The 22,546-nt window shown below is 50.0% G+C and overlaps 2 protein-coding genes across 2 annotated transcripts; both read right to left on the reverse strand.

Moving 5' to 3' along the window:
• Positions 1 to 636: 636 nt before the first annotated feature.
• On the reverse strand, positions 637 to 3,262 carry LOC117058618 (N-acetyllactosaminide beta-1,3-N-acetylglucosaminyltransferase 4-like). The gene is made up of 2 exons (XM_033169902.1): positions 2,679 to 3,262; positions 637 to 1,097 (listed from the first exon to the last, which is right to left on the reverse strand). Exons 1-2 carry the CDS (start codon positions 3,259 to 3,261, stop codon positions 664 to 666), a joined length of 1,017 nt encoding a protein of 338 aa, XP_033025793.1. The 5' UTR covers position 3,262; the 3' UTR covers positions 637 to 663.
• A 15,038-nt stretch (positions 3,263 to 18,300) lies between these two features.
• Positions 18,301 to 21,016, reverse strand: UFSP1 (UFM1 specific peptidase 1 (inactive)). The gene is made up of 2 exons (XM_033169720.1): positions 20,997 to 21,016; positions 18,301 to 19,174 (listed from the first exon to the last, which is right to left on the reverse strand). Exon 2 carries the CDS (start codon positions 19,152 to 19,154, stop codon positions 18,489 to 18,491), a length of 666 nt encoding a protein of 221 aa, XP_033025611.1. The 5' UTR covers positions 19,155 to 19,174; positions 20,997 to 21,016; the 3' UTR covers positions 18,301 to 18,488.
• Positions 21,017 to 22,546: the final 1,530 nt, after the last annotated feature.

A 22,546-nucleotide genomic window follows, 5' to 3' on the forward strand; every position in this document is an offset into this window, starting at 1 on the left:
ATTTCCTCTATACGGCAGCACTCGCGGAACGAATTAATTTCGCCTTGCGAGGCACCACTGTATGTATCTTCCCATATGCATAGAAATGTAATGCTGTCGTCACGCTGCAGTCAGCTCAGTCGCCAATTAGGCCACGCATGGAAACACCAACCTTCCCCTTGTAACTTTAATATTCTCCAGGTGTATCCCTCCTCATTTTACACAGGGCAAAGGGAGAATGGGTTCAGGGCAGCTATTTCGTGCTTGAAGATTGAGCAAAAGTTCGGATTCGTGTTGCCCACGAGCGACAGGATAAGACAAATCGTTCCTGGAGGCACCCGGCTGTCTACGGCAGCCTCACCCAACATGGTGCAATGCTCCGGGCTGTGTGCAGGCCCCACCTGTACACACACACACACACACACGCTGTTCCCAGGGCAGGTGGGAATGTGCTTTGCACGTAGGGTGTGCAGGCGCAACTTTGCACAATCTAGTCCGCGCAGGTGGTCCTCCTGAGGAGCAGGGCAATGTGGATCCTTCCTAGCGCCCGAGGGTGGCTTGACGAGCCTCTGCGAGACGTCCGATGCCCCCGGGAGCGGGCAGTCTAGCTCAGTCACGCAAGGGAGGCTGCCCCCCCCATTACCTTCCGCCCCAGGGGCTCAGGCACGGACCGGCCGGCGCCACTCAGCTGACGAAGAGCTCCTGCCACACCTCCTCCATCCTTTCCATGGAGATCCCGTGCACCGTCAGGGACTCCCGGTACAACGCAATGTCGTCCTTGGGGATGCCCCACACTTTGAAGCGCTTGTCGTGGCGGTGGGGGACCCCGGCAGCCAGAGTTAGGAACGCCATGTAGACGTCGTCGAGGGGGAAAACGGGGAGTTCCAGGGACGCCTGCTGCAGGGCGGGGATCAGGGGGCCTGGAAGCACGAAGCCCCCTCCGGAGGCAAAGTTGGGGTAGTATCGCTGTGGGTAGAGGGCAGTGGACACGCCGTACTTCCCCGTCCTCATCACGGCCGAGTGGTACTGGATGTTCCCATGGATGAGGCGGGAGGCGTTGGGGGTCTGAGCCAGGTACTCAGTCAGCGCCGGCAGGTTCACAAAGAGGTCATCGTCCCCTAGAAAACCAACACAAGGGGTGTCCAACAGTGCTTTAGTAGCGGAGGGGTCCCCCCCACTCTTTCCGGGCCCCGTAAACTCATCCCCAGTGCCATCCTGATGGGCACATGCAGGTCAAAGCAAATCTGTGCGCCTCATCGTGTTTTGACATTCAAGGTCCCATAAGCACACCCCACAAACGCAGGGCGATATCTCGTTTTCAACGGCATGCTATATCGCCATCTAAACACGGTGTCATGCCGATATATCAAAATGTCTGAAATGAGGATGGAACTAGGTAGGCACTGAGGGCCTTCTGGCGGTTCCCTCGCTGCAAGAAGTGAGGTTGCAGGGAACCAGGCAGAGGGCCTTCTTGGTGGTGGCACCCGCCCTGTGGAACACCCTCCTATCAGATGTCAAGGAAATAAACAACTATCTGACTTCTAGAAGACATCTGAAGGCAGCCCTGTTTGGGGAAGTTCTTAATGTTTGATATTTTATCGTGTTTTTAGTGTTCTGTTGGGAGCTGCCCAGAGTTATATTATTATTGTTATTATTATCATTTGGGTGGCTTCACGGTTTCCCCCACATTGTGGTTTTTGCACAGCGCACACACACACACATCATGATTTGCAAGGATTCTTGGTCACCCTGCTCTGCACACCTTCCAGCTTGTCAGTATCCTTCTTAAATTGTGCTGCCCAGAACTGGACACAGTATTCCAGTATTCTTGGAGTATAGCGTCTAGATCAAGGGAGGTAATAGTACCACTGTATTCTGCTCTGGTCAGACCTCACCTGGAAGACTGTGTCCAGTTCTGGGCACCACAATTCAAGAAGGATACTGACAAGCTGGAACGTGTCCAGAGGAGGGCAACCAAAATGGTCAAAGGCCTGGAAACGATGCCTTATGAGGAAAGGCTTAGGGAGCTGGGTATGTTTAGCCTGGAGAAGAGAAGGTGAAGGGGTGATATGATAGCCATGTTCAAATATATAAAAGGATGTCATATACAGGAGGGTGAAAGGTAGTTTTCTGCTGCTCCAGAGAAGCGGACACGGGGCAATGGATTCAAACTACAAGAAAGAAGATTCCACCTAAACATTAGGCAGAACTTCTTGACAGTGAGAGCTGTTGGACAGTGGAATTTGCTGCCAAGGAGTGTGGTGGAGTCTCCTTCTTTGGAGGTCTTTAAGCGGAGACTTGACAGCCATCTGTCAGGGATGCTTTGATGGTGTTTCCTGCTTGGCAGGGGGTTGGACTGGATGGCCCTTGGGGTCTCTTCCAACTCTAGGATTCTATGATTCCAAGTGTGGTCTCTGACCAAGGCAGAATACAGTGGCACTATTCCTTCCCTTGACCTGCCTGAACACTACATTTCTGTTGATGCAGCCCAGAATAGCATTAGCCTTTTTTGCTGCTGCGTCACACTGTGGACTCACGTTCAGCTTGTTGTCCACCAAGACCCCTTCACATGTGCTGCTAGTAAGCCAGGTGTCCCCCCCATCCTATCTTCGTGGGCCTGCTTCTTCCTGCCTAAGAGCTAGGCCTCCTTCCCGGCCCATCTTCCTGGCACCTTCCGCCCCAGCCAGCCCGTGACGTACCTTTGAAGATGTAGGCCACACCCGGGCAGCTGCTGTGCACCCACTGCAGGAAGCAGCGCTCCTTGAGGGACAGGTTATGGTGCGACTCGGTGAAATCCCACATCAGGATGTCCCCGAACTCGTCGATCTCCTCCACCGCCAGGTTCATCTGCTTCTGGTTGGGTGACACGGCCATCAGGAACATATGCTGGAGCCGGAAGCCGCCCATCTCCCGCGGCCGCGCCCAGGTGCGCCGCAGGGTGGCCCTCCTCGCGCTGGACCCCGGGTGGGACTTGATGGCCAGGAGAAGCAGGGGGGCGGCAGAGGCCTCCCGGCACCAGCTCTGCTCGCAGGTGAGCTCCCGGCACTGATATCGCTGCAGGTCGGGGAAGAGGTCGTCGTAGATGCCCGGGTCGAGGCGGTAGGTGAAGGTGCCGTCGCTCAGGGCGGTGGCGTTTTCCAGCGCCGGGGGCGGGAAGGTGGTGCAACAGGCGCAGGGGGAGGGCACCCTCTGGAGCTCCATGCGGGCGAGGTGCCAGTGCAAGGCAGCGATGGTCAGGATGCTCCCGAGAATCACGGTGCAAAGGAGGTGCGTCCTTCGCATCCTGAGGAAACCTGTGCGGAAGAAGGAGGAGAAGAAGAAGAAGAAGAGTTTGGATTTGATATCCCGCTTTATCACTACCCGAAGGAGTCTCAAAGCGGCTAACATTCTCCTTTCCCTTCCTCCCCCACAACAAACACTCTGTGAGGTGAGTGGGGCTGAGAGACTTCAAAGAAGTGTGACTAGCCCAAGATCACCCAGCAGCTGCATGTGGAGGAGTGGAGACGCGAACCCGGTTCCTCAGATTACGAGTCTACCGCTCTTAACCACTACACCACACTGGCTCTCCAGGAGGCGGCAGTGGGTCAACTGGTGGGGACTGAGGACGCTCTTGCGCCCCCTAAGGAACCTGGTCCGATCCCAGACCCCATTTAGAGAAGCCGGTTTATGGTTTGATCCTGGAATGTCCCTGAAGTGTAGGTGGGTTTCCACAGGGCAATAACAGCAAGAACCTTTACTGAACTGGGGAACAGGGGCAAAAGAACTGCTCATATATACATCCCTGGGAGCTTGGGCCACTCCCCCTCCCAACGTGATTGGCTGTCTAAACTCCCAAGCTGCGAATCACGGCTCAGAGTTCAACGGCCAATGGCAGAGGCCCAAATCCTGAAATGTTCTGTGATTGGACAACATGTATTGAATCAGAACACAGGAGATCAGAATCCTTAGTCCAGACTCAAGCTCAGGCAAACACGGACCCACTGAATCCGTAGCAGCCCCACTTTTCCTTAGGACATCCCTGTTTTCATTGGAGAAGTGTTGGAGGGATGTGGAGATATGCGGACCCCCAAGCTGTCTGAAGGCAATCCTGTATAGGGAAGTTTCGTTAACGTTAAACGTTTTAAGTTTTTAGATATGTTGGAAGCTGCCCAGAGTGGCTGAGGCAACCCAGTCAGATATGTGGGGTATAAATAGCTAAATTACCGTATTGGCCCATATATAAGCCACACTTTCCCCCCAAATTCTGACCGAATATAAACCTCTCCATTCCTCACTGCTACTGGCTGCATACTGGGCAGGGTGTATTTTTTTTTCTTTTCTTTCTTTCTCCGCCTCCAATTTTAAAGGTGCGGCTTATATTCCGGTCAATACGGTATCATAATGGAATGGGACGTTCCCTATTTTCCTCAGAAAAATGTCAGAAGGTATGCGATCTTCTCTGAGCCCACCCTTTTCACCCTGTGCCACCTCTTTTTTAAAAAAAAAAAATTATAATTTTTAAACAAATAAACAATTGAACAACATTTCAAATTTAGCAATCAATCATTCCACCTACGACTTCTTCTCCCTCCCTCCCTGGTTCCCTCAAAATTTCAATTTATGCTGCATATTATAGTTAACTCCATACCTTCACAATAAGAACAAAAAGTTCACCCCCGCTGCTGACCTTACGCAAATCCTATTTGCGCTCAAACGTTTTTACGCTTGAGTTTTTAAGCATCCTGCAAACGTTTTCCAATCTCCTTTAAGACCCGTCTCATTCCGATCCCTAATTTTACACGTCAAAACTTGCCATTTCTGCGTGTTCCATCAATACCAGCTGCCGCCATTCCTCTTTAGTAGGTACCACCTCAGTGCGGCATTTTTGTGCTTATAATATCCAGGCTCCCATGGATGTGTAAAGAAATAAAAATCGTCTGGGTCTTTTTTCCCGGGGGGGGGGGGAATATCTGCTCCAGTTATCCCTAGTTAAAAAAACAAAAGGGCTTCCGGTTCTTTTGGGGGTAAATTGCCTTAAATATGCCTGTCGTCTTTGTCCATGGAGTTTTCTTGGCAGGGATACTGGAGTGGCTTGCCAGTTCCTCCTCCACATAAATATGTTTTTCGACTCGTTATAAATCACCTGTCCCTTTCACTCTCTCTGCCCTTCTTCGTGCGGCGCAGGGTTGAACAGCGGAACTCCCTGCCTCAGGATGCCGACCTGGGTGGCTTCAAGAGAGGGTTGGGAGAATTCGTGGAGGAAGAGAGGGCCATCTCTGGCCGCTAGCCAGGAAGAATCTCCTCTGTTTTCCACAGTCGGAGGCGGCAAATGCTTTTCTGAACGCCAATTTCTGGAAATCGCGGGAGGGAAGGGTTCCTTAATTCCTTAAACGGAGGCCCATTAGGGAGGTGCGGTGCACTCAGGCCAGTTATTACTGCTATTATCATTATTATATATTTATTTGAAGGCAGTTTTAAATATTTAATGCTGCATTGTTTTTAACACTCGGTTGGGAGCCGCCCAGAGTGGCTGGGGAAACTCAGCCAGATGGGCGGGGTACAAATAATAATAATAATAATAATAATAATAATAATAATAATAATAATACCCTGCCTTCCCCCCCGACGGGCGGGCGGCTTACAGACACAAACAAGAACAGGCTAAAAATATGGGGTAAATCTGTCATTAAAAGACAATTAAACACTGATAGAATTAAAACCAGTGTTTCCCCCCCCCCTTTAAAAAATGTTTAGCGGTACTCTCATTTTCCTGCTCTTTTGAAATACCGCTCCTCAATGAGGCCAAACTTAGATTCAAAAAAATGTTTAGGCGTGTACGTCCCCCCCCCCACGTCCCCTCAGGGGGAAAAAACTATATCCGTACATAAATTCTGTTTAAAACATACCGATATTTACAGTAAAAGCAGACCACCCTGTTCTCACAGGGACCAAAAATATGCCCGCAGCCAGGATTCGAACACAAGACCGCTCTCCCCTCCTACGGTTTCCAGCAACCGGCATTGAGAAGCATCGCCGCTTCTGACGCCGGAGGCAGAACTCAGCCTTCCTGGCTAGCAGCCCTCTCCTCCTCCTCCTCCTCCATGAATTTGTCCAGTCCTAAGTTCATGGCCCTCACTGCCTCATGTGGCAGGGAGTTCCGCAGTTTAATTACGCGCTGCTGTGTGCCGAGGAGCCGAGGGTTTTGCAAGGGGGCTCTGCTTTGACAGATCTCGCTCAGACTGGCTCCTGCAGCACGCAGAAGAGCTGGGTTGGTTACCTGGGGAAGCCCCCGCCATGCAGAGCTCAAAAGCAGAGCAGAATCCCTCGGGAGGTGGTGGACCTCTCCTTCATGTTTTATCAGAGGCTGGGTGGCCCCCTGTCAGGGATTCTCCAGCTGCGATCCATGCGTTGCAGGGGGGGTCAGGCTGGATGACCCCCAGGGGTCCCTTGCGAGCCTACCGTTCTGTGGAAGTTGGAGCTTACCGGCCTAATTATGCTTCCGAGGAGAGCCGTTGAGGAGGGAGCAGGTGTTCTCTCCGCTGCCGTCCGTTTTTGACTAAAAGGAAGTTGTGGGAGGGAGAACAGACTTAAAAAACGACACCGGCTATTCAGAACGGTGTACTATGCCATTGTGAGAAAGTACTGTAAATCTCAAAAGAGGCAGGAAGTCTCGGCGGCTGCGGTTGGACCAGCGTAACGACAGAGGATATTACAATCCTCCTCGCACAGCAAAGCAAAGTGCCGTTTCTTCTGTGCGACCCAGGCGACTTGGCCAGACCACACCAGGAGTCCTGTGTCCAGTTCTGGGCACCCCAGTTTAAGATGGGGATCGACAAGCTGGAAAGTGTGCAGCGGAGGAGGGAGACCAGGGCCTGGAAACCAAGCCCTATGAGGAACGGTTGAAGGAGCTGGGTTTCTTTCGCCTCGGTAGGTAGAATTGCAATGTAATGTAATTTACTGTATGATTCTGATGTATGAAAAGAATTGTAATAATTATATGATTGCAAATAAAATTATATATAGAGAGAGAGAGAGAAAGGAGAGCGAGGAGGGCATATGATATCCAAAAGGCTTCCCCATGGATCCCTTCTGCTCCCGAGGGGAGGACCCGAACCGACAGATTCAAATCGCAAGGAAGGAGATATTCCGGCTAAACACCAGGAAGAATTTTCTGGTGGCAAGAGCTGTTTCCCGGAAGGAACAGACCCCCCTAGGAAGGCGGCGGTCTCTCCTCCGTTGGAGCTTTTTCAAGCAGAGGTTGGATGGCCACCTGTCAGTCATTCTTAGCTGGGGTTCCTGCATTGCAAAGGGGGGGGGGTTGGGCTGGATGACCCTTGGGGGTCCCTTTCGGCTCTGCAATTTTAGGATTCTACTCACAGTGAGTGGAAGGGGTGAGCGTGGCTGCTGTCTTCTTCGCCCTCCTCCTCTTCTTCTTCTTCTTTCCCCCTTGTAGGAGAGGAAGGGAGGGAGGATGGTGGAGGGAAGAGAAGAAGGATGAGTTGGCTCAGCTGCTCATTCCTGGGTTTAGCGCCACCTCCTGTTGGCCTCCTGCCCTACCAGTCCCAGGTGAGGGGGTCCCCCAGGCCTGCCTGCACCGAACTTCCCTGGAAAAGCACAGGAGCAGCGCCCGATCCTTTTGCAAAGGCTGTGCGAAATAGGCTCTGTTTACCCAAGGCCCTTGCTTCTTTCCTTCAACTCCAGTGTGCAAATACAGGAGCCTTCTTATCCTTATCTGTTTGCTAAAATCAACTTAATGAGATTCTGGAAAGGGTCCAAGCCAGCGAGCTGCTGTAAAAAACGATAATATGATTTGCAGAGTAAGTTGCTGGATCAGGCCAGAGCGTTATAACCAGGTGCCACGAGGGTCCCCATCGTTTTTCATTGTTGGCCAGAGAAAAACCACAGAATTGTGGAGTTAGGAAAGGGAACCAGCGGTCATCTAGCCCAACCCCCCTGCAATGCAGAAATCTTTTGCTCCGTGTGGGTCTCGAACACGCGAACCTGAGATTGAGAGTCTCACGCTCTACCGATTGAAAGGAGCGGAGGCAGTTCAGGAAAGCAAGGCCAGGCCTTTACGTTTCTGTTGCAAAAGAGTTCCCCTCCCTGCTTTACAATGAAATTTAAAAAAAAGGTCTTATATATATATATAATGTTCATAAATGTACAAGGCAAACACATACATAAGTATATAAACCACGTGTCTGAAACGGTACAGGAGAACAATCCCGAAGCCATTTTGACTCTTCCAAATTGACCTCAAATACTGTATATTTCTCTGCAAGGAGAAAGGAAATGGGAAAATCTTTCTAATGGTCTTTGGACTGGAGAGACTTACACCTCCCTGTAAATAACAGTCTGGCAAGTATCTGTTAAGCTGAGCACACTCTCAATATGCGAAAGAGATTCAGGAACTATTCACCATCTCAAAGGAATGGCCAGGCTGGCCACAAAAAGGCAATATCTGATAAGACATTGTAGGATGACTTCGCAAACAGGGGATAGACAACACTCTCAGATTTCTGTATCTGGGGTGGTGGTCTTGGGCTATGCCCAAGCAGGCGCAGTGGCGTAGGAAGGGGGGTGCTGGGTGGCGGCGCGACCCGGGTGCCACCCTGGAGGAGGGGTGACACTTGGCGCGCCACCCCCCTCGCCACCCAAGCCGAGCCCTGCCGCCCGATAGAAAGCGTGCGCCGACGGTTTGCTCACAAACCTGCTCGGTGCGTGCTACGGAGTGGTGCCGCGGCAAACCCTGCGAGCAAGCTGCCTCGCTCCGCGGCTTGCTTGTGGGGTTTGCCGCTACGGAGTGCGCATGTGCGGCACTGCTCTGAAGCGCGCATGTGTCATTCAGAGCGGCGCATGCGCACTCTGCAGCGGCACCCCACCCCGGTTTTGCCGTTCCCGGCAGCCAAGTGGCTTCGTTCGCCACTGGGCGTGCGCACCTTTGTTCTGGGTCCTTCCTCCAATCTCCTGCGTGTGAGGGGGGCACCCTGTTGCAACAGCTTTAATAAAAAATCAGGCTTACTAGAATCCTAGAATCCTAGAATCCTAGAGTTGGAAGAGACCCCAAGGGCCATCCAGTCCAACCCCCTGCCAAGCAGGAAACACCATCAAAGCATTCCTAACAGATGGCTGTCAAGCCTCCGCTTAAAGACCTCCAAAGAAGGAGACTCCACCACACTCCTTGGCAGCAAATTCCACTGCTGAACAGCTCTCACTGTCAGGAAGTTCTTCCTAATGTTTAGGTGGAATCTTCCTTCTTGTAGTTTGAATCCATTGCCCCGTGTCCGCTTCTCTGGACCAGCAGAAAACAACCGTTCTCCCTCCTCTAGATGACATCCTTTGATATATTTGAACATGGCTATCATATCACCCCTCAACCTTCTCTTCTCCAGGCTAAACATACCCAGCTCCCTAAGCCATTCCTCATAAGGCATCGTTTCCAGGCCTTGGACCATTTTGGTTGCCCTCCTCTGGACACGTTCCAGCTTGTCAGTATCCTTCTTGAACTGTGGTGCCCAGAACTGGACACAGTATTCCAGGTGAGCTCTGACCAGAGCGGAATACAGTGGTACTATTACTTCCCTTGATCTAGACGCTATACTCCTATTGATGCAGCCCAGAATTGCATTGGCTTTTTTAGCTGCATTGGCTTTTTTTACCTACTAGCTGCTTTGCTTCTCAAAATTCTCTGGTTGGCCTCGGTTATTTCCTCCTACCGATGGAGAACCTACATAAGGACTCTTGTGTGCCCCTTAAGGGAATAACGGCAGATTTCTGTTTACAACAACAATGTTATAGGAACATCTTTGGGCCCACTTGGATTACCGAACATAAGACACATAAGCCAGGAATAGAGGAGTAAAACAGCAGCCAGTAGGCCTGGTCTTTATCCAAATACCTGTTGCAACAGGACTTCCACCTAACATACTGGAGAAGCAGGAAGAAGCCCAGAACAAAGGATGGCTCCCACTTTCATCAGTTTTACAAAGATACCCACAGCACCCCTAAAATGACATCATGCATACATCACAAACGCACCACAAATTGGGAAGGTCTGGAGACAGAAACCTGGGCACCCTCCCCTTGACTTCCACCTCACCCCCATCAAGTAAGACAAAAGGAATATTTACAAGTTCCTGGTTCCCCTTACATAAATTTACAGATCGGAGTTCACAAGCCTGTCACTCAGAGCAATTTGAGCAATACATCCTATTTGCTTTTCCCTCCTGGATCAGCCTATGGAAATGGAGAAGACTTGGGTGTCACGGTTTCATTGACGCGAGACCGGCCCCTGTTCAAAGTCCAGTATTTGCATTCGGTTTTCTCTGAGCGATTTGCAAGTTACAAAGTTTTGGTTTCCTCAATAACTTCCTGCTATCTTTCCAGTAGCACCTTAGAGACCAACTGAGTTTGTTCTTGTGCACACGAAAGCTCATACCAAGAACAAACTCAGTTGGTCTCTAAGGTGCTACTGGAAAGAATTTCCTATTTTGTTTCGACTATGGCAGACCACCTGTTCCTGCTATCTGCTTGTCTCAGTGTTCAGCCCGAGGCTAAAAGTGTCCTGCGAGCTGCCCAAATATCACAAACTCAAATAAAGTGCCTATTTATTCAAAGGACGTTTCCTAGTTTTTTGAAGGGTTAAGGATCTGTAGAGTGTTCGCTGTCAGGTATTATTCATATTTTTAAACAAAAATATTAATAGTGTTTAGCTCTCCAAGTTTAGCTCTCCGAGGATAGATCATGTTCCAACACTAACCAAACCTTGGAATTATGGGTGCCTGACACCCACGAACTCTGGAACCCAAAACTCATAGAACCACAAAATTGGACAGTTGGAAGGGACCCCCGTGGGTCATCTAGTCCAACCCCCTGCAAAGCAGGACTCGAGGGCAAGAATCCCTGGCAGCCTCTGCTGAAGAACCCCCAACCAAGGAGAACCCGCACGCTCCCGAGGAAGTCCATTCAGAGCAAAATATACAGCGTACGACCAGAAGCCCAACAAACGAAAGGGAGGATTGAGAAAAGCTGGAGGAAAAATATTTCATAATACAAGAAGATCCCAAATGCCGTATGGACATCATAGCATTTAATAATAATAATAATAATAATAATAATAATAATAATAATAATAATAATAATAATCTGGATTTTCCCTTACCTGAGAAGATCTGATAAGCAAAAAAAAACAAAACAAAAAAACCCCTCTGTTTACATTTTCAGTCTCTGTTGGCGTCGAAACGTTTTCTTAAAAAATTATGAGTAGTGACATTTTCGGAATCGCCCTCTATTGCCCCAGGGGCTCCTTCCAGTTGCTCTCTGCCAAATAAACCTAGCCGCTTTATTTATTTAAAAACACCACCCATATATCGTTGAAACATGTGCCGCGATTCCTGCACTGCAGGGGGCTGGGCTGGATGACCCTTGGGGGTCCCCCCCCACAACCCTCCATTTCTGAAAGATTCCGTAACGACAAAAAGCACGAGCTAAAACCAGTTAAGGCAGCATTATTATAAAACCACACCGAAACGGATGAAAAGGGCAAGGAAACAAACCTCTGGAGGAATCGGACACGTGAATGAGGGTCTTGCAGATTGTGGGGACGGAGCCTGGTCTCAAAGGAACATCTCTGCAGGACTTCGGCTGGAGCAAAGGGAGGCTGGTGTTTGTTCTGCAAGCAGTAGAGGGAGTGGCAACCAGAGAACAGCGACCGGTTTGTATAATCTGCAAGGCACAGCACCACGACTGGAGCATCCTAGAAACTGAGTGTTCCTCTAGGCCAGCACAGGCTCTGCAGGGCCTCAGGCCGGATTCCTACCCGGATTTCGAACCCGGGACCTTCTCACGGTTCAAATGAAAGGCTGGTTTGAATTGTCGAACGTTCATAAGCCGCTGAGACGGACCCTTCGGTCTCAGGGCTGCCCTGCTTGGAGATTGAGGCTGCTGCCTTCTGCATGCCAAGCAGGTGTTCCGCCCGCTCAACCCAGGCGATCTCCCAGGTCTGTATCCTTAAGGAAATTATTATACAGGCTTCGTCCCGATTCTAAAATCCCAAAGCGGGACGCTTCTAACCCTCTTGCCCTGCAAGGAACCCCCCAAATTAAAAAAACCCCTTAAAAGTCTATATCTTGTCACGCTTGCAGGAAGTTACAGTATTCACTCGAATCTAAGGCTCGCCTCTTTTGGCCAGGTTACGTTGCAAGAATCAAGGTGCAAAGGCACATTTGCGTTCACCTGCAGGTACTTTTGTTTTTTGGTTTCGAGGTTCTGAAAACGGAGGTGTGCGTTAGATTCGATGGCACGTTAGACTCCAGCAAAAACGGTATTTCAGGCAGACGGGCAGAGGCTGTTCTCAAACCAAGGCAGGTCCAAGGCCACTGGCCACTTTGCTTCTCAATATTATCTGGTTGGCCTCTGTTATTTTCTCCTACCGATATAAAACCTACATAAGGACTCAATGTGGGCTCTTGGGTACCCCATAAGGGGGAAAGGGAGCCGTTTTGTTCCATGCTGCCATTGACAACAAGAGTTGTAGAAACATCAGCATCCTCCTCACCTGCTCGCTCACCTGCTGAGGCCCAGAGCAAGAGGCTGTTCTGCCCAAGGAGGTGTAGGGAAGGAGAGGGGCATGCAAAGCCAAGGCTCCGCCCCCTCATCTGACTCCACCCATCGCTGGCTCCACCCATTGCTGGCTCCGCCCACCACCTGCTGCAAAATCGGGCTAACTCAGATTCTGTGAAATGGGCACGTTGCTAAATCTCGTTTACGCTTCTGGAGCGGAACTCCTTCCTCGCTTCGCCGATTATTAGTTAACGCTGTTGATTTCCTTGCAGATTAGCCACCTCGCGGCTGCAGAAGTTAGGTGAAGCCGTGTGCATCCAAATATTTTGCGCTCCTTCGCCCCGAGTAAGAATGCGTGGAAAATGCTGTTCATGCCATACTCTTTGTTGTGTATTCTTGTTCAGCCTTCAAGAGTGTAAAAGGAAAAATCCCAGGTGTGGAACTGCCCAGCCACCTGGCCCTTAGGGATAAGCCCACTGGTTTCTGCGGAGTTAAATAAAAGAAGTCCAGCCACTGGAGCAAGGACAAGACAGGGTTTATTGCACAAAAGGTTACAGTCAAAACTGCACACCCAGAGCAGCGTTACAGGAACTTTTAAAAACTCCTATCATATCCCAGAATACAGTTTGGAAACATCATCACTACATCACGAACAGGGAAGGGGTATACATGATTAGCATATAGGAAAAACAAGATTAGCATATGGGGGAAACAGAGCAATATCAGGGAGATAGCCCTGGGCCAATGTGAATGTTAAGTATTGGCAAGGATACCTTGAGCACTTATCTGGCAGAGAACAATGGGATTCCGGTTGAGGGAAATTAGCCCAGTGGCTTCCTGGAGCACCCAGAGATTACCTGCTGAGGCATTTCCCTGTGTACTGGTCTCTCGCCTACTGGATCATGGCAGAGAGATGGGTCCCCTTAAGGGCATCACTCCATACCCCAAATGAGTTTACTCAGGAGGAGACTTTGCTTAGGTGACTCCCCCCCCCATAATTTCCGTAACAAGAGTGTATCAGAGCATATATTTATTTTGGCATGTATTTTTAAAAATGAACATACAATCAACAGTTGCTACTTTTTATTTTATGTTGCATACACAAACAATTAGAACAAAACTTACAAAACTGTTGTGGTATTGCCGGAGGTCTTTAGTCTCCAGGCTAAACATACCCAGCTCCCTAAGCCGTTCCTCATAAGGCATCGTTTCCAGGCCTTTGACCATTTTGGTTGCCCTCCTCTGGACACGTTCCAGCTTGTCAGTATCCTTCTTCAACTGTGGTGCCCAGAACTGGACACAGTATCCCAGGTGAGGTCTGACCAGAGCGGAATATAGTGGTACTATTACTTCCCTTGATCTAGACGCTATACTCCTCTTGATGCAGCCCAGAATTGCATTGGCTTTTTTTAGCTGCTGCATCACACTGTGGTGTGATAAGCAGTGGTTAAGTCGTGAAAACATAGGAATTAGTAATGAATGTAAGAAAATCGCTAGGAAGGTTTGAAGGAAGTCATGGCCCTAAAATGCCAAAATGTATAATTTAAGAGGAAAAGTCCAAGTGTGGCTTAAATTTGCGACCTTACCAAAATTGGCTTTTCCGATATCGCTGCTGAAACAGACGTACGGTCAAACAGAACAAAATAAATAAATAAATAAATAAAATGATTTATTGCCGACTTGCAAGCTTGAGACTGTTGTGCAATTAATTCTAATGTCGTTCGTCGCTGTCTTTGGCAGTGCAGTATTGATTTTTTTTAATTTGCCTTTACGGTGCTACGAATAGGTGTTTAACGCACTTGTGGGTCCTCTCTAGTACCTGTGGGATTTTCTTCTACATTTGCCATTTACGGGTGTGAGTGCCTGTGGAATTTTAGGGATGTGGCTTACATTTGGGCCAATACGGTTCTTCCGTCCCCATTGCCATATCTTCCCTAGGTCCTTGTCCCATGTGCAATGGGCCATGCAGGTGTCCCCCATCTTCCATTTGTGCAGCTGTTTCTTCTTGCCTATGTGTAGAACCTTACATTTGTTCCAACCTTACATTCATGTTGTTAGTTTGGGCCCAGGTCTCCAATCTGTTAAAAGTTATATCAAATCCAAATTCTGTCTTCTGCAGTATTAGCTAACCCTCCCAGTTCGGTGTCATCTGCAAATTGGAGGAGAATCTCCTCAATTCCTTCGTGGGAATACGTTTGTGGTGCTTCCTGCACCTTGCCGCAGCACAGTAACCTTCCGCGCTATGCACGGAAGGCAAAGAGATCGGCAGAGGTTTGCTGCCTGGATCCCTCCGCGCCTGTAACAAAGCGCACCAAAAAAGCCTCTAGTAACGGTCGGAAAGCAGTTTCCCGCCTAGAGACTCAGCCAAAAGCAATGTTGTGATTGGTCTGTTAATGTTATGACGTTGTTCAGTTTATCAATAAATGGCCCCTGCTCTCTGTAGCGGTGTGTAGAGTGCGCGAGACAAGCCAAGAGAGAACAACCGTGCGAGGCAAGACAAGCAAGAGAGAAAGCGAAAGAGAAACCAAGCCGCACAGAGTAGTAGTTGGGAGTGCGCAACTCCACCATTGACTGCAGTCTCTTAGTCTTTTATTTATTTTAGTTTCATTTTGGCCGCCTTCTTATTTTTGGCCGCACCTTTTTGCTCTGCCTATCCTTTCCTCTCCGGAATCTCCGGAACCTTCAGAAACGACCTTCAGAACTCCAAACAACTTCTCACGGCCTTCAGCTTCATAACCAGCGGACCCATTCACAACCAGTGGGAGCAGGCACTCCGGAATTACTGGTTGTCCCAGATGCTGGTTATCCCCACAGTCCGAGTTGTTTATAAAGACGTTCAACAACAACAGGCCCAGGCACCCCACTTGTCACTATTTTTCTGGGATGATGAGGAGCTGTCAGCCAGCACTCTTTGGTTTCAACGGTTTGGGTTTGACCAGCTGCAAATCCACCTAACAGCTCCCTTGTCCAGTCCACATTTTACCAGCTTCTCCGCAAGAATATCACGGGGGACCGTGACAAGAGCCTTCCTGAAATCAAGATACACTACATCCACAGCGTTCCCCTGATCCACCAAGCTTGTAATAAAAAACAAAAAAATGAGATTCGTCTGGCATGACTTGTTTTTGAGAAACTAGTGCTGGGTTTTAGCAATCACAGCATCCTTTTCTAAGTGCTCACTGACCGAGCCATGATTCTATTATTTTATGTCCTATTGACCTCTGCTTTAAAAAGCTCCCGCAAAAGGAGAGCCCAGCACCCCGGAGAATCTTGCACGGAGGGCCCCAAATGCTGCCGACCAGGGCTTGCAGCGTAGCAGAGTCTGCCCTGTACTAACCTGGGAGGAGGCTCTGTTTGCAGCAACAGGCTGGCCGGTGTCGCAGCAAAATGCGTCTGTCAGAAACACGGTGTCCCTTCCCCTCCAAAGGAAGCTGTGGTCTGGCTTGTGCAAGCGTGGGTGGCGTTTCGAGCCCCTCGGAAGTGCTAGTGATGGGGAAAGGCAGAGATTTTGGAGGCTCCCTGCTGCTCTTCATGCTCGTACAGGCCTGTGTAGTTGCAACTGTTGTTGTGGAAAAATTGAGGGTTGGCTTTTGCTGCCAACCCAACTCCCCAAGGGATTCTGAGTTCCCTCGGTCTATGATCGGTCAGAGAAGAATGGACGGAAGCAGGAACCAGCGGAAAGCAGGGAAGATGCTTATTTTACTGACAAGCTGGAAGGTGTCCAGAGGAGGGCAACCAAAATGGTCCAAGGCCTGGAAACAATGCCTTATGAGGAACGGCTTAGGGAGCTGGGTATGTTTAGCCTGGAGAAGAGAAGGTTAAGGGGTGATAGGATAGCCATGTTCAAATATATCAAAGGATGTCATATAGAGGAGGGTGAAAGGTTGTTTTCTGCTGCTCCAGAGAAGTGGACACGGGGCAATGGATTCAAACTACAAGAAAGAAGATTCCACCTAAACATGAGGAAGAACTTCCTGACAGTGAGAGCTGTTCGGCAGTGGAATTTGCTGCCAAGGAGTGTGGTGGAGTCTCCTTCTTTGGAGGTCTTGAAGCGGAGGCTTGACAGCCGTCTGTCAGGAATGCTTTGATGGGGTTTCCTGCTTGGCAGGGGGTTGGACTGGATGGCCCTTGGGGTCTCTTCCAACTCTAGGATTCTAGGATTCTATGTTGCAATTGAGTCCCCTCTCCTCTTGTTATAAGGGGGGGGGACTGCTCCTTTTCCCCTCATGGAGTCTCCAAGAGCCCATATAGAGTCCTTAAGTGGGTTCCCTATCGGTAGGAGAAAATAACAGAGGCCAACAGTGATTCCCTGAAGCCAATCATGCCACTTTGGCAGCTCATGGGGGATGTTGAGATTTACGGGACAAGTAGAGTTCAAGGAAACGTGGGAACAGGAGAGACCAAACGGTCATATCACGTAAGCGAGACTCAGTTGAATCCGGTCTTTTTTCTCATCTGCCTGCCCTCTCTGCCCTCGGCAAGTCTGCCAGCGTGCCACCCTTCCTCCTCTCCCTGTTAGGCTGTGCCAGGCGCTGCCCCCGTCTTAACCACCGAGTAGGAATGAGCCGAGGCAAACCCAGGCAGCAGTAGGTGACTCAAAACCCACTTCACACAGAAAGGATGTGTTTACAGGTAGGTAGCCGTGTTCATCTGCCATAGAAGAAACAAACAAACAAACAAAAATTCCTTCCAGTAGCATCTGGTCTGAATAGAGACATTGGATTCTTATCTCATTATACATGACAAAGCCATCTTTAGCCATCTCACCTCTTGCTTTTTCCTGTAAGGCCAATTGCAGTCGTTAACATTCGTCAACAGGTTTCCCACCCCTATCAGCCAATCCCCCATTCCCACCACCCTTCTGAGTAATACCCCTCCCCACTCCCTCACTATATTTAAGGGTCTGGTGACTTCTGTTTCAGTGTATCTGAAGAAGTGTGCATGCACACGAAAGCTCAGACCAAGAACAACCTTAGTTGGTCTCTAAGGTGCTACTGGAAGGAATTTTTATTGATTTTGTTTTGACAAAGGATGTATGTGAATTGAGTTGACAATCATGGAAGGAGGCCATGGGATGTAATACTTTATTAATGGACCCCCAAGGCTGCCTGGAAGGAACCAAGGCAGCTGGGGTCAAAAGCATCTGGAGCGCACCCCAGGGTGCTGCCTGGGGCTGATGGGAGACATAATCCTGGCAAGCACCACGTTGGGTGTGCTATCCGAACATCATCATCATCATCATCATAAAATAAGACTTATTTACTTATACCCCACCCATCTGGCTGGGTTTCCCCAGCCACTCTGGGCAGCTTCCAACAGGATAAAACATCAGTCATTAAAAACTTCCCTAAACAGGGCTGTCTTCAGATGTCTTCTAAATGTCTGGTAGTTGTTTATTTCCTTGACATCTGGTGGAAGGGCGTTCCACAGGGTGGGCGGCACCACCGAGAAGGCCCTCTGCCTGGTTCCCTGTAAACTCACTTCCCTAAGGGAGAGAACCGCCAGAAGGCCCATGAAAGTCCAGTCCTTGAGACTAAGAGCTTGAGAGCCAGTGTGGTGTAGTGGTTAAGAGCGGTGGACTCGTAATCTGGTGAACCGGGTTTGATTCCCCGCTCCTCCACATGCAGCTGCTTGGTGACCTTGGGCTAGTCACACTTCTTTGAAATCTCTCAGCCCCACTCACCTCACAGAGTGTTTGTTTGTGGGGGAGGAAGGGAAAAGGAGAACGTTAGCCGCTTTGAGACTCCTTCAGGTAGTGATAAAGCGGGATATCAAATCCAAACTCTCTTCTTCTTCTTCTTGGATTGGACGTGGGCACTGTGTCCACTCCCCATGGATTCATGAATCCACTGTGTCCTCGCGTCTTCCACACTTACGATAACCGGTCTCTGTCGCTTTCAGCTCCCTCCCAAGGTACTTTTAGTGAATGACTCCCAGCCAGCTCCTGACACGGCACCTCCTTGCTCAAATCATACAGGACATCCTTTTGCCCTGAACTGGGGGAAGCAGAGGTTGTAGAAGGAGCCCGCTTCAAAGAGGTCAAGCTCCCTCCAACGGACCCATCCCTTCGCCTGCAGCTCCTCCCTCGTAAGAGACCCTGCCTGGCCATAGTAATGAGGGTCAAGGACCAGGAGGTGGTGGCGCCCTTCCGGGCCGGAGCAGACGCCCAGCAGCCCCTTGGAAGAGTTGTCCCTGTCGCCCCCCATCATGACGGGCCCCCCGCCTCCTCGGAAATGGGCCTGCAGAGCCTCCAGCTCCTTCTCCAGGTCCCGCCCGCGGGGAACGTGGACCAGCTTGCCCGGCACGCTGTAGAAGTGGTCCAGGCACAAGGCCGCTTCCACGGTGCCAATCCAGTCCCGGGAGCCGGCGAAGGAGGCGGGCTTGTCCCCTATCTCCACCAGAGCGCTTTGGATCTCCCGCAGGGAAGGGACCGGGCCAGGATGGGTTTCCCCGAGGCCCAGCGGCAGCCAAGAGCACACGGTCTGGAGGGTGCGGTACCCGCAGCCCCAACCGCGGTCATCCACACCATCGCAGCCGTAGTGGTAGTAGCGGTAGGAGCCGGAGACGAGGGCCAGGCGGTGAGGAGGAGGGTCCGGGAGAGGCAGCCCCAGGTGGACGTCGGAGAGTAAGGACATCCTTTGCAGGAGAGGCGGGCCTGCGGGGGGCAAAGAGAGAAGGAATCATTATTCATTATAATTATTTTTGGTTAGCTTAGTTGGTTAGAGCGTGGTGCTGGCAGTGCCAAGGGCTGCAGGTTCGATCCCCATAAGGGGCAGCTACGCGTATTCCTGCTTTGCAGGGGTTTGGGCTAAATGAACCTCAGGGTCCCTTCCAACTCTGTGATTCCATCATTCTCCCGGCCTAACCTACCTCACAGGGAATTAAATGAGGAAGCACCTTGGGAAAAAAGGTGGGTTATCAGTCTAATAAAATAAATAAAGGAGTGTTTCCATGAGCAAAGCAATAGTAATATATTTGTGTTCAAATATATTTGTGCTCTGAGTGCTCACTAGAAGGACAGATCCTGAAGTTGAGGCTCCAGTACTTTGGCCACCTCATGAGAAGAGAAGACTCCCTGGAAAAGACCCTGATGTTGGGAAAGATGGAGGGCACAAGGAGAAGGGGACGACAGAGGATGAGATGGTTGGACAGTGTTCTTGAAGCTACCAATATGAGTCTGACCAAACTGCGGGAGGCAGTGGAGGATAGGGGTGCCTGGCGTGCTCTGGTCCATGGGGTCACGAAGAGTCGGACACAACTAAACGACTGAACAACAACAACAATATTTATGCTCAAAGTCAATAATATTGAAAAAGAGCTAGCCAGCTCCTTGGCGTAAGGCCAAGCGGAAATCTCCTCCTCGTCTGACCAGGGTTCTTGGAAACCTGAATTGCACCTTGGCACGTTGGCATGCCCTTGTGTGTTGCCAGCTGAATCGGGTCTTTTCCACTTGCCTCTAGTTCCTTCCCCACCCTCTCTTCCCTGCCAGGCAAGGGTGCCAGCTTCCCAGCCTCGTTCTTCCTCCTCTTCGCCCTCTGAGGCTGTGGCAGGTCCTGCCCCTTCTCTCCACCACCAAGCAGGAATGTGTCAAGGCAGGTAATTCGCAAGCAGGACCTGAGCACAAGAGCCAACCTCCCCTCCTGTGGTTTCCAGCACCAGGCCTTCAGGTGCATAGCCCTCTCTTCCAGGAAGCCCTCTAACCCTCTTTTAAAGGCATCCAGGTCTCCTGTGGGAGGGAGTTCCTCCACCTCAGCCAGCGATGCATGGTCTCCAAGCACCCTCAGTCCTGATCTGTCTGTTTTGGGGGCTCTCTCTTCCTTGGGGTCCCCCTCCTGCAAAGTCTCTCCATACTGTGTGTGTGTGTGTGTGTGTGTATGCTTCTGCCTGCTGTCCTTTGGGCTTCAAGAGCAACGCTGCCGCTCAGAGACAGAGAACTGGGGACAGGAGGAGTGGAACCTGCAGCAGAGCTCAAAGGGAAACCGCCAGGTCCCCTCCATTGCAGGAAGGGCATGGATTAGATGGCCCTGGGGGGAAGGGGGGGCCCCTTCCAGCTCTGCAATTTGGATTCCAGCACAGCACATTTGCTCCTGCATTGCAGGGGGTTGGGCTAGATGACCCCCAGTGGTCCCCCCCTCCAACTCTGGGCTGGAGGGGGACTGTTTATAGGGCTGTCCATCGCTGTGTTTTTTTTTTTTTGAAGGGAGGGTAATTCTGTCCTTCGGCTAAATGTCACCCCCAGCAGATCCCTCTCCCCAGGTACTAGCTGCAGCAACCTCCCACCCCTCCCTCGTTTGTGGGCGGGGTATGAATTAATTAATTAATTAATTAATTAATTAATTAATGATAGATAGATAGATACATTTTACACCCCGCCTTCTCCTCCAAAGGACCTGAAGGCGGCATGCCCGGTTCTCCCCTCCCTCCTCATTTAATCCCCACAACAGCCCTGCGAGGTAGGCTCCAGAGTCCAGACTCACCCTTTTCTTGGTCTAGATAGGTCTAGTCCTCCACTACCATAGAGACGAGGGTGGCAAATCCTTTCCTCTCCGGCTATCCGACTCCTAGAGCGGCCCCTCCCTCTTCCCGTATGTATGATATGAAGACCCACAGAGGGGAATTGATGCACTCTATGATGAAGGCGGGGAAGCGGGCAGAGGGTGACGACATAACGGAACATCCGCTTCCGGAATTCTGCTGCCCAACTTCGAAGGCGTGGCGGCCATCTTAGGTAAGGTTAAGGGGAAATTCCGGACGCTCTTCCGCAGTAATATGGCGGCGGAGTTCGGCGGGAATCCGGAAGTGAGGTAAATGTAAACTTCCGGCTAACTCCCCCAAAGGAAAGGGGGCGGTGGAAATGATATTTAAATTTTAATACCACCCTTCCTATAGAAAAGCTTGAAATTCCGAAACCAACACGTAATTGGCCATGGGGGGGGGGGGTAAGCGGTAAGCTCCCATTGGCCCGGTTGCTCTTTGCTCATTGGATGGGTGAGTGTCGCTCTAGGCGTTGGCATCTCCATGATGAAACACCCTCTGTGCGTTGCACCCACGAGATAGGAAAAGGGTAGAGGCGCCATTGAAGTGCCAGAAGGCGGGAACCCATTGGCTTCCTCGTTCTCTTTAGAGAAGCAATGGAGAAACCCAAGATTTCATTATATCCAAACAACAAACAAACAAACAAACAAACAACAACAACAACAGAAAAGGTGGCAACTAAGAGAGAAGTCCTCATATCTCTAATTCAACTCTTGATTCATTTCATGTGGAAAACACGATTTAAAAAATAATAATTCTGCCCTGCAAATCCCTTATCCTTGTATTATAAAGATTTGTCCATCTTAAATAAATTAAGGAAAAAATGCAGCGTAAATCTAATTAATGGTGTCATTTGCTTACATGTTAAGATTCTCCATCCTGTTTGTATAATATATTGCGTTTTGAAGAAACTATCAGGAGTTGGACTAGATGACCCTTGGTGTTCCCTTCCAACTCTACAACTCAGTGATAATTGGAACCCTGAAATACTCTTTGTGAAGGGACGGGGCCAGGTTTGATCCATGTTATTTTTATAATGCAAGTTGGCATGGAAGTGAAAAAAAAGAAGTGAAAAGGATCAGAGGGTGGAAAAGGTTTCTCTGTCTCCTCTTTCTCCATGTCATGCATGATTTCATAAATTTCTATAATGCCATCTCTTCCTCGCCTTTTCTCTAAACCGAAAAGCCCAAACACTGCAATCTTTCTTCTTAGGGGAGCTGCTCCATCCTTTTGATCATTCTGGTGGTCCTTTTCCGAACTTTTCCCAACCCTACAATATCCTTTTTGAGGTGAGGCGACCACAGGACTCCAAATGCAGCCACACACTAGATTTCTATAATGGCACTATGGTATCAGCAGATTTATTTTCACTCCCTTTCTTCCTAGCAACCCCTAGCATGGAGTTTGAATTTTTCACAGCCGCCACACTCTGGGTCGACATCATCAAACCATCTGTTGCGACCCCAAAGTCTTGCTCCTGGTCCATTACCCC

This window comes from Lacerta agilis, chromosome 14, assembly GCF_009819535.1.
Source record: "Lacerta agilis isolate rLacAgi1 chromosome 14, rLacAgi1.pri, whole genome shotgun sequence".
NCBI lineage: Eukaryota > Metazoa > Chordata > Lepidosauria > Squamata > Lacertidae > Lacerta > Lacerta agilis.

Coding starts and splice junctions, on each gene's coding strand:
- LOC117058618 (XM_033169902.1), bottom strand. CDS start 3,261: ATGCGAAGGACGCACCTCCTTTGCACCGTGATTCTCGGGAGCATCCTG. Junction 1,098..2,678: donor TGTGGCCTACATCTTCAAAG/GTACGTCACGGG, acceptor TTGGTTTTCTAG/GGGACGATGACCTCTTTGTG.
- UFSP1 (XM_033169720.1), bottom strand. CDS start 19,154: ATGTCCTTACTCTCCGACGTCCACCTGGGGCTGCCTCTCCCGGACCCT.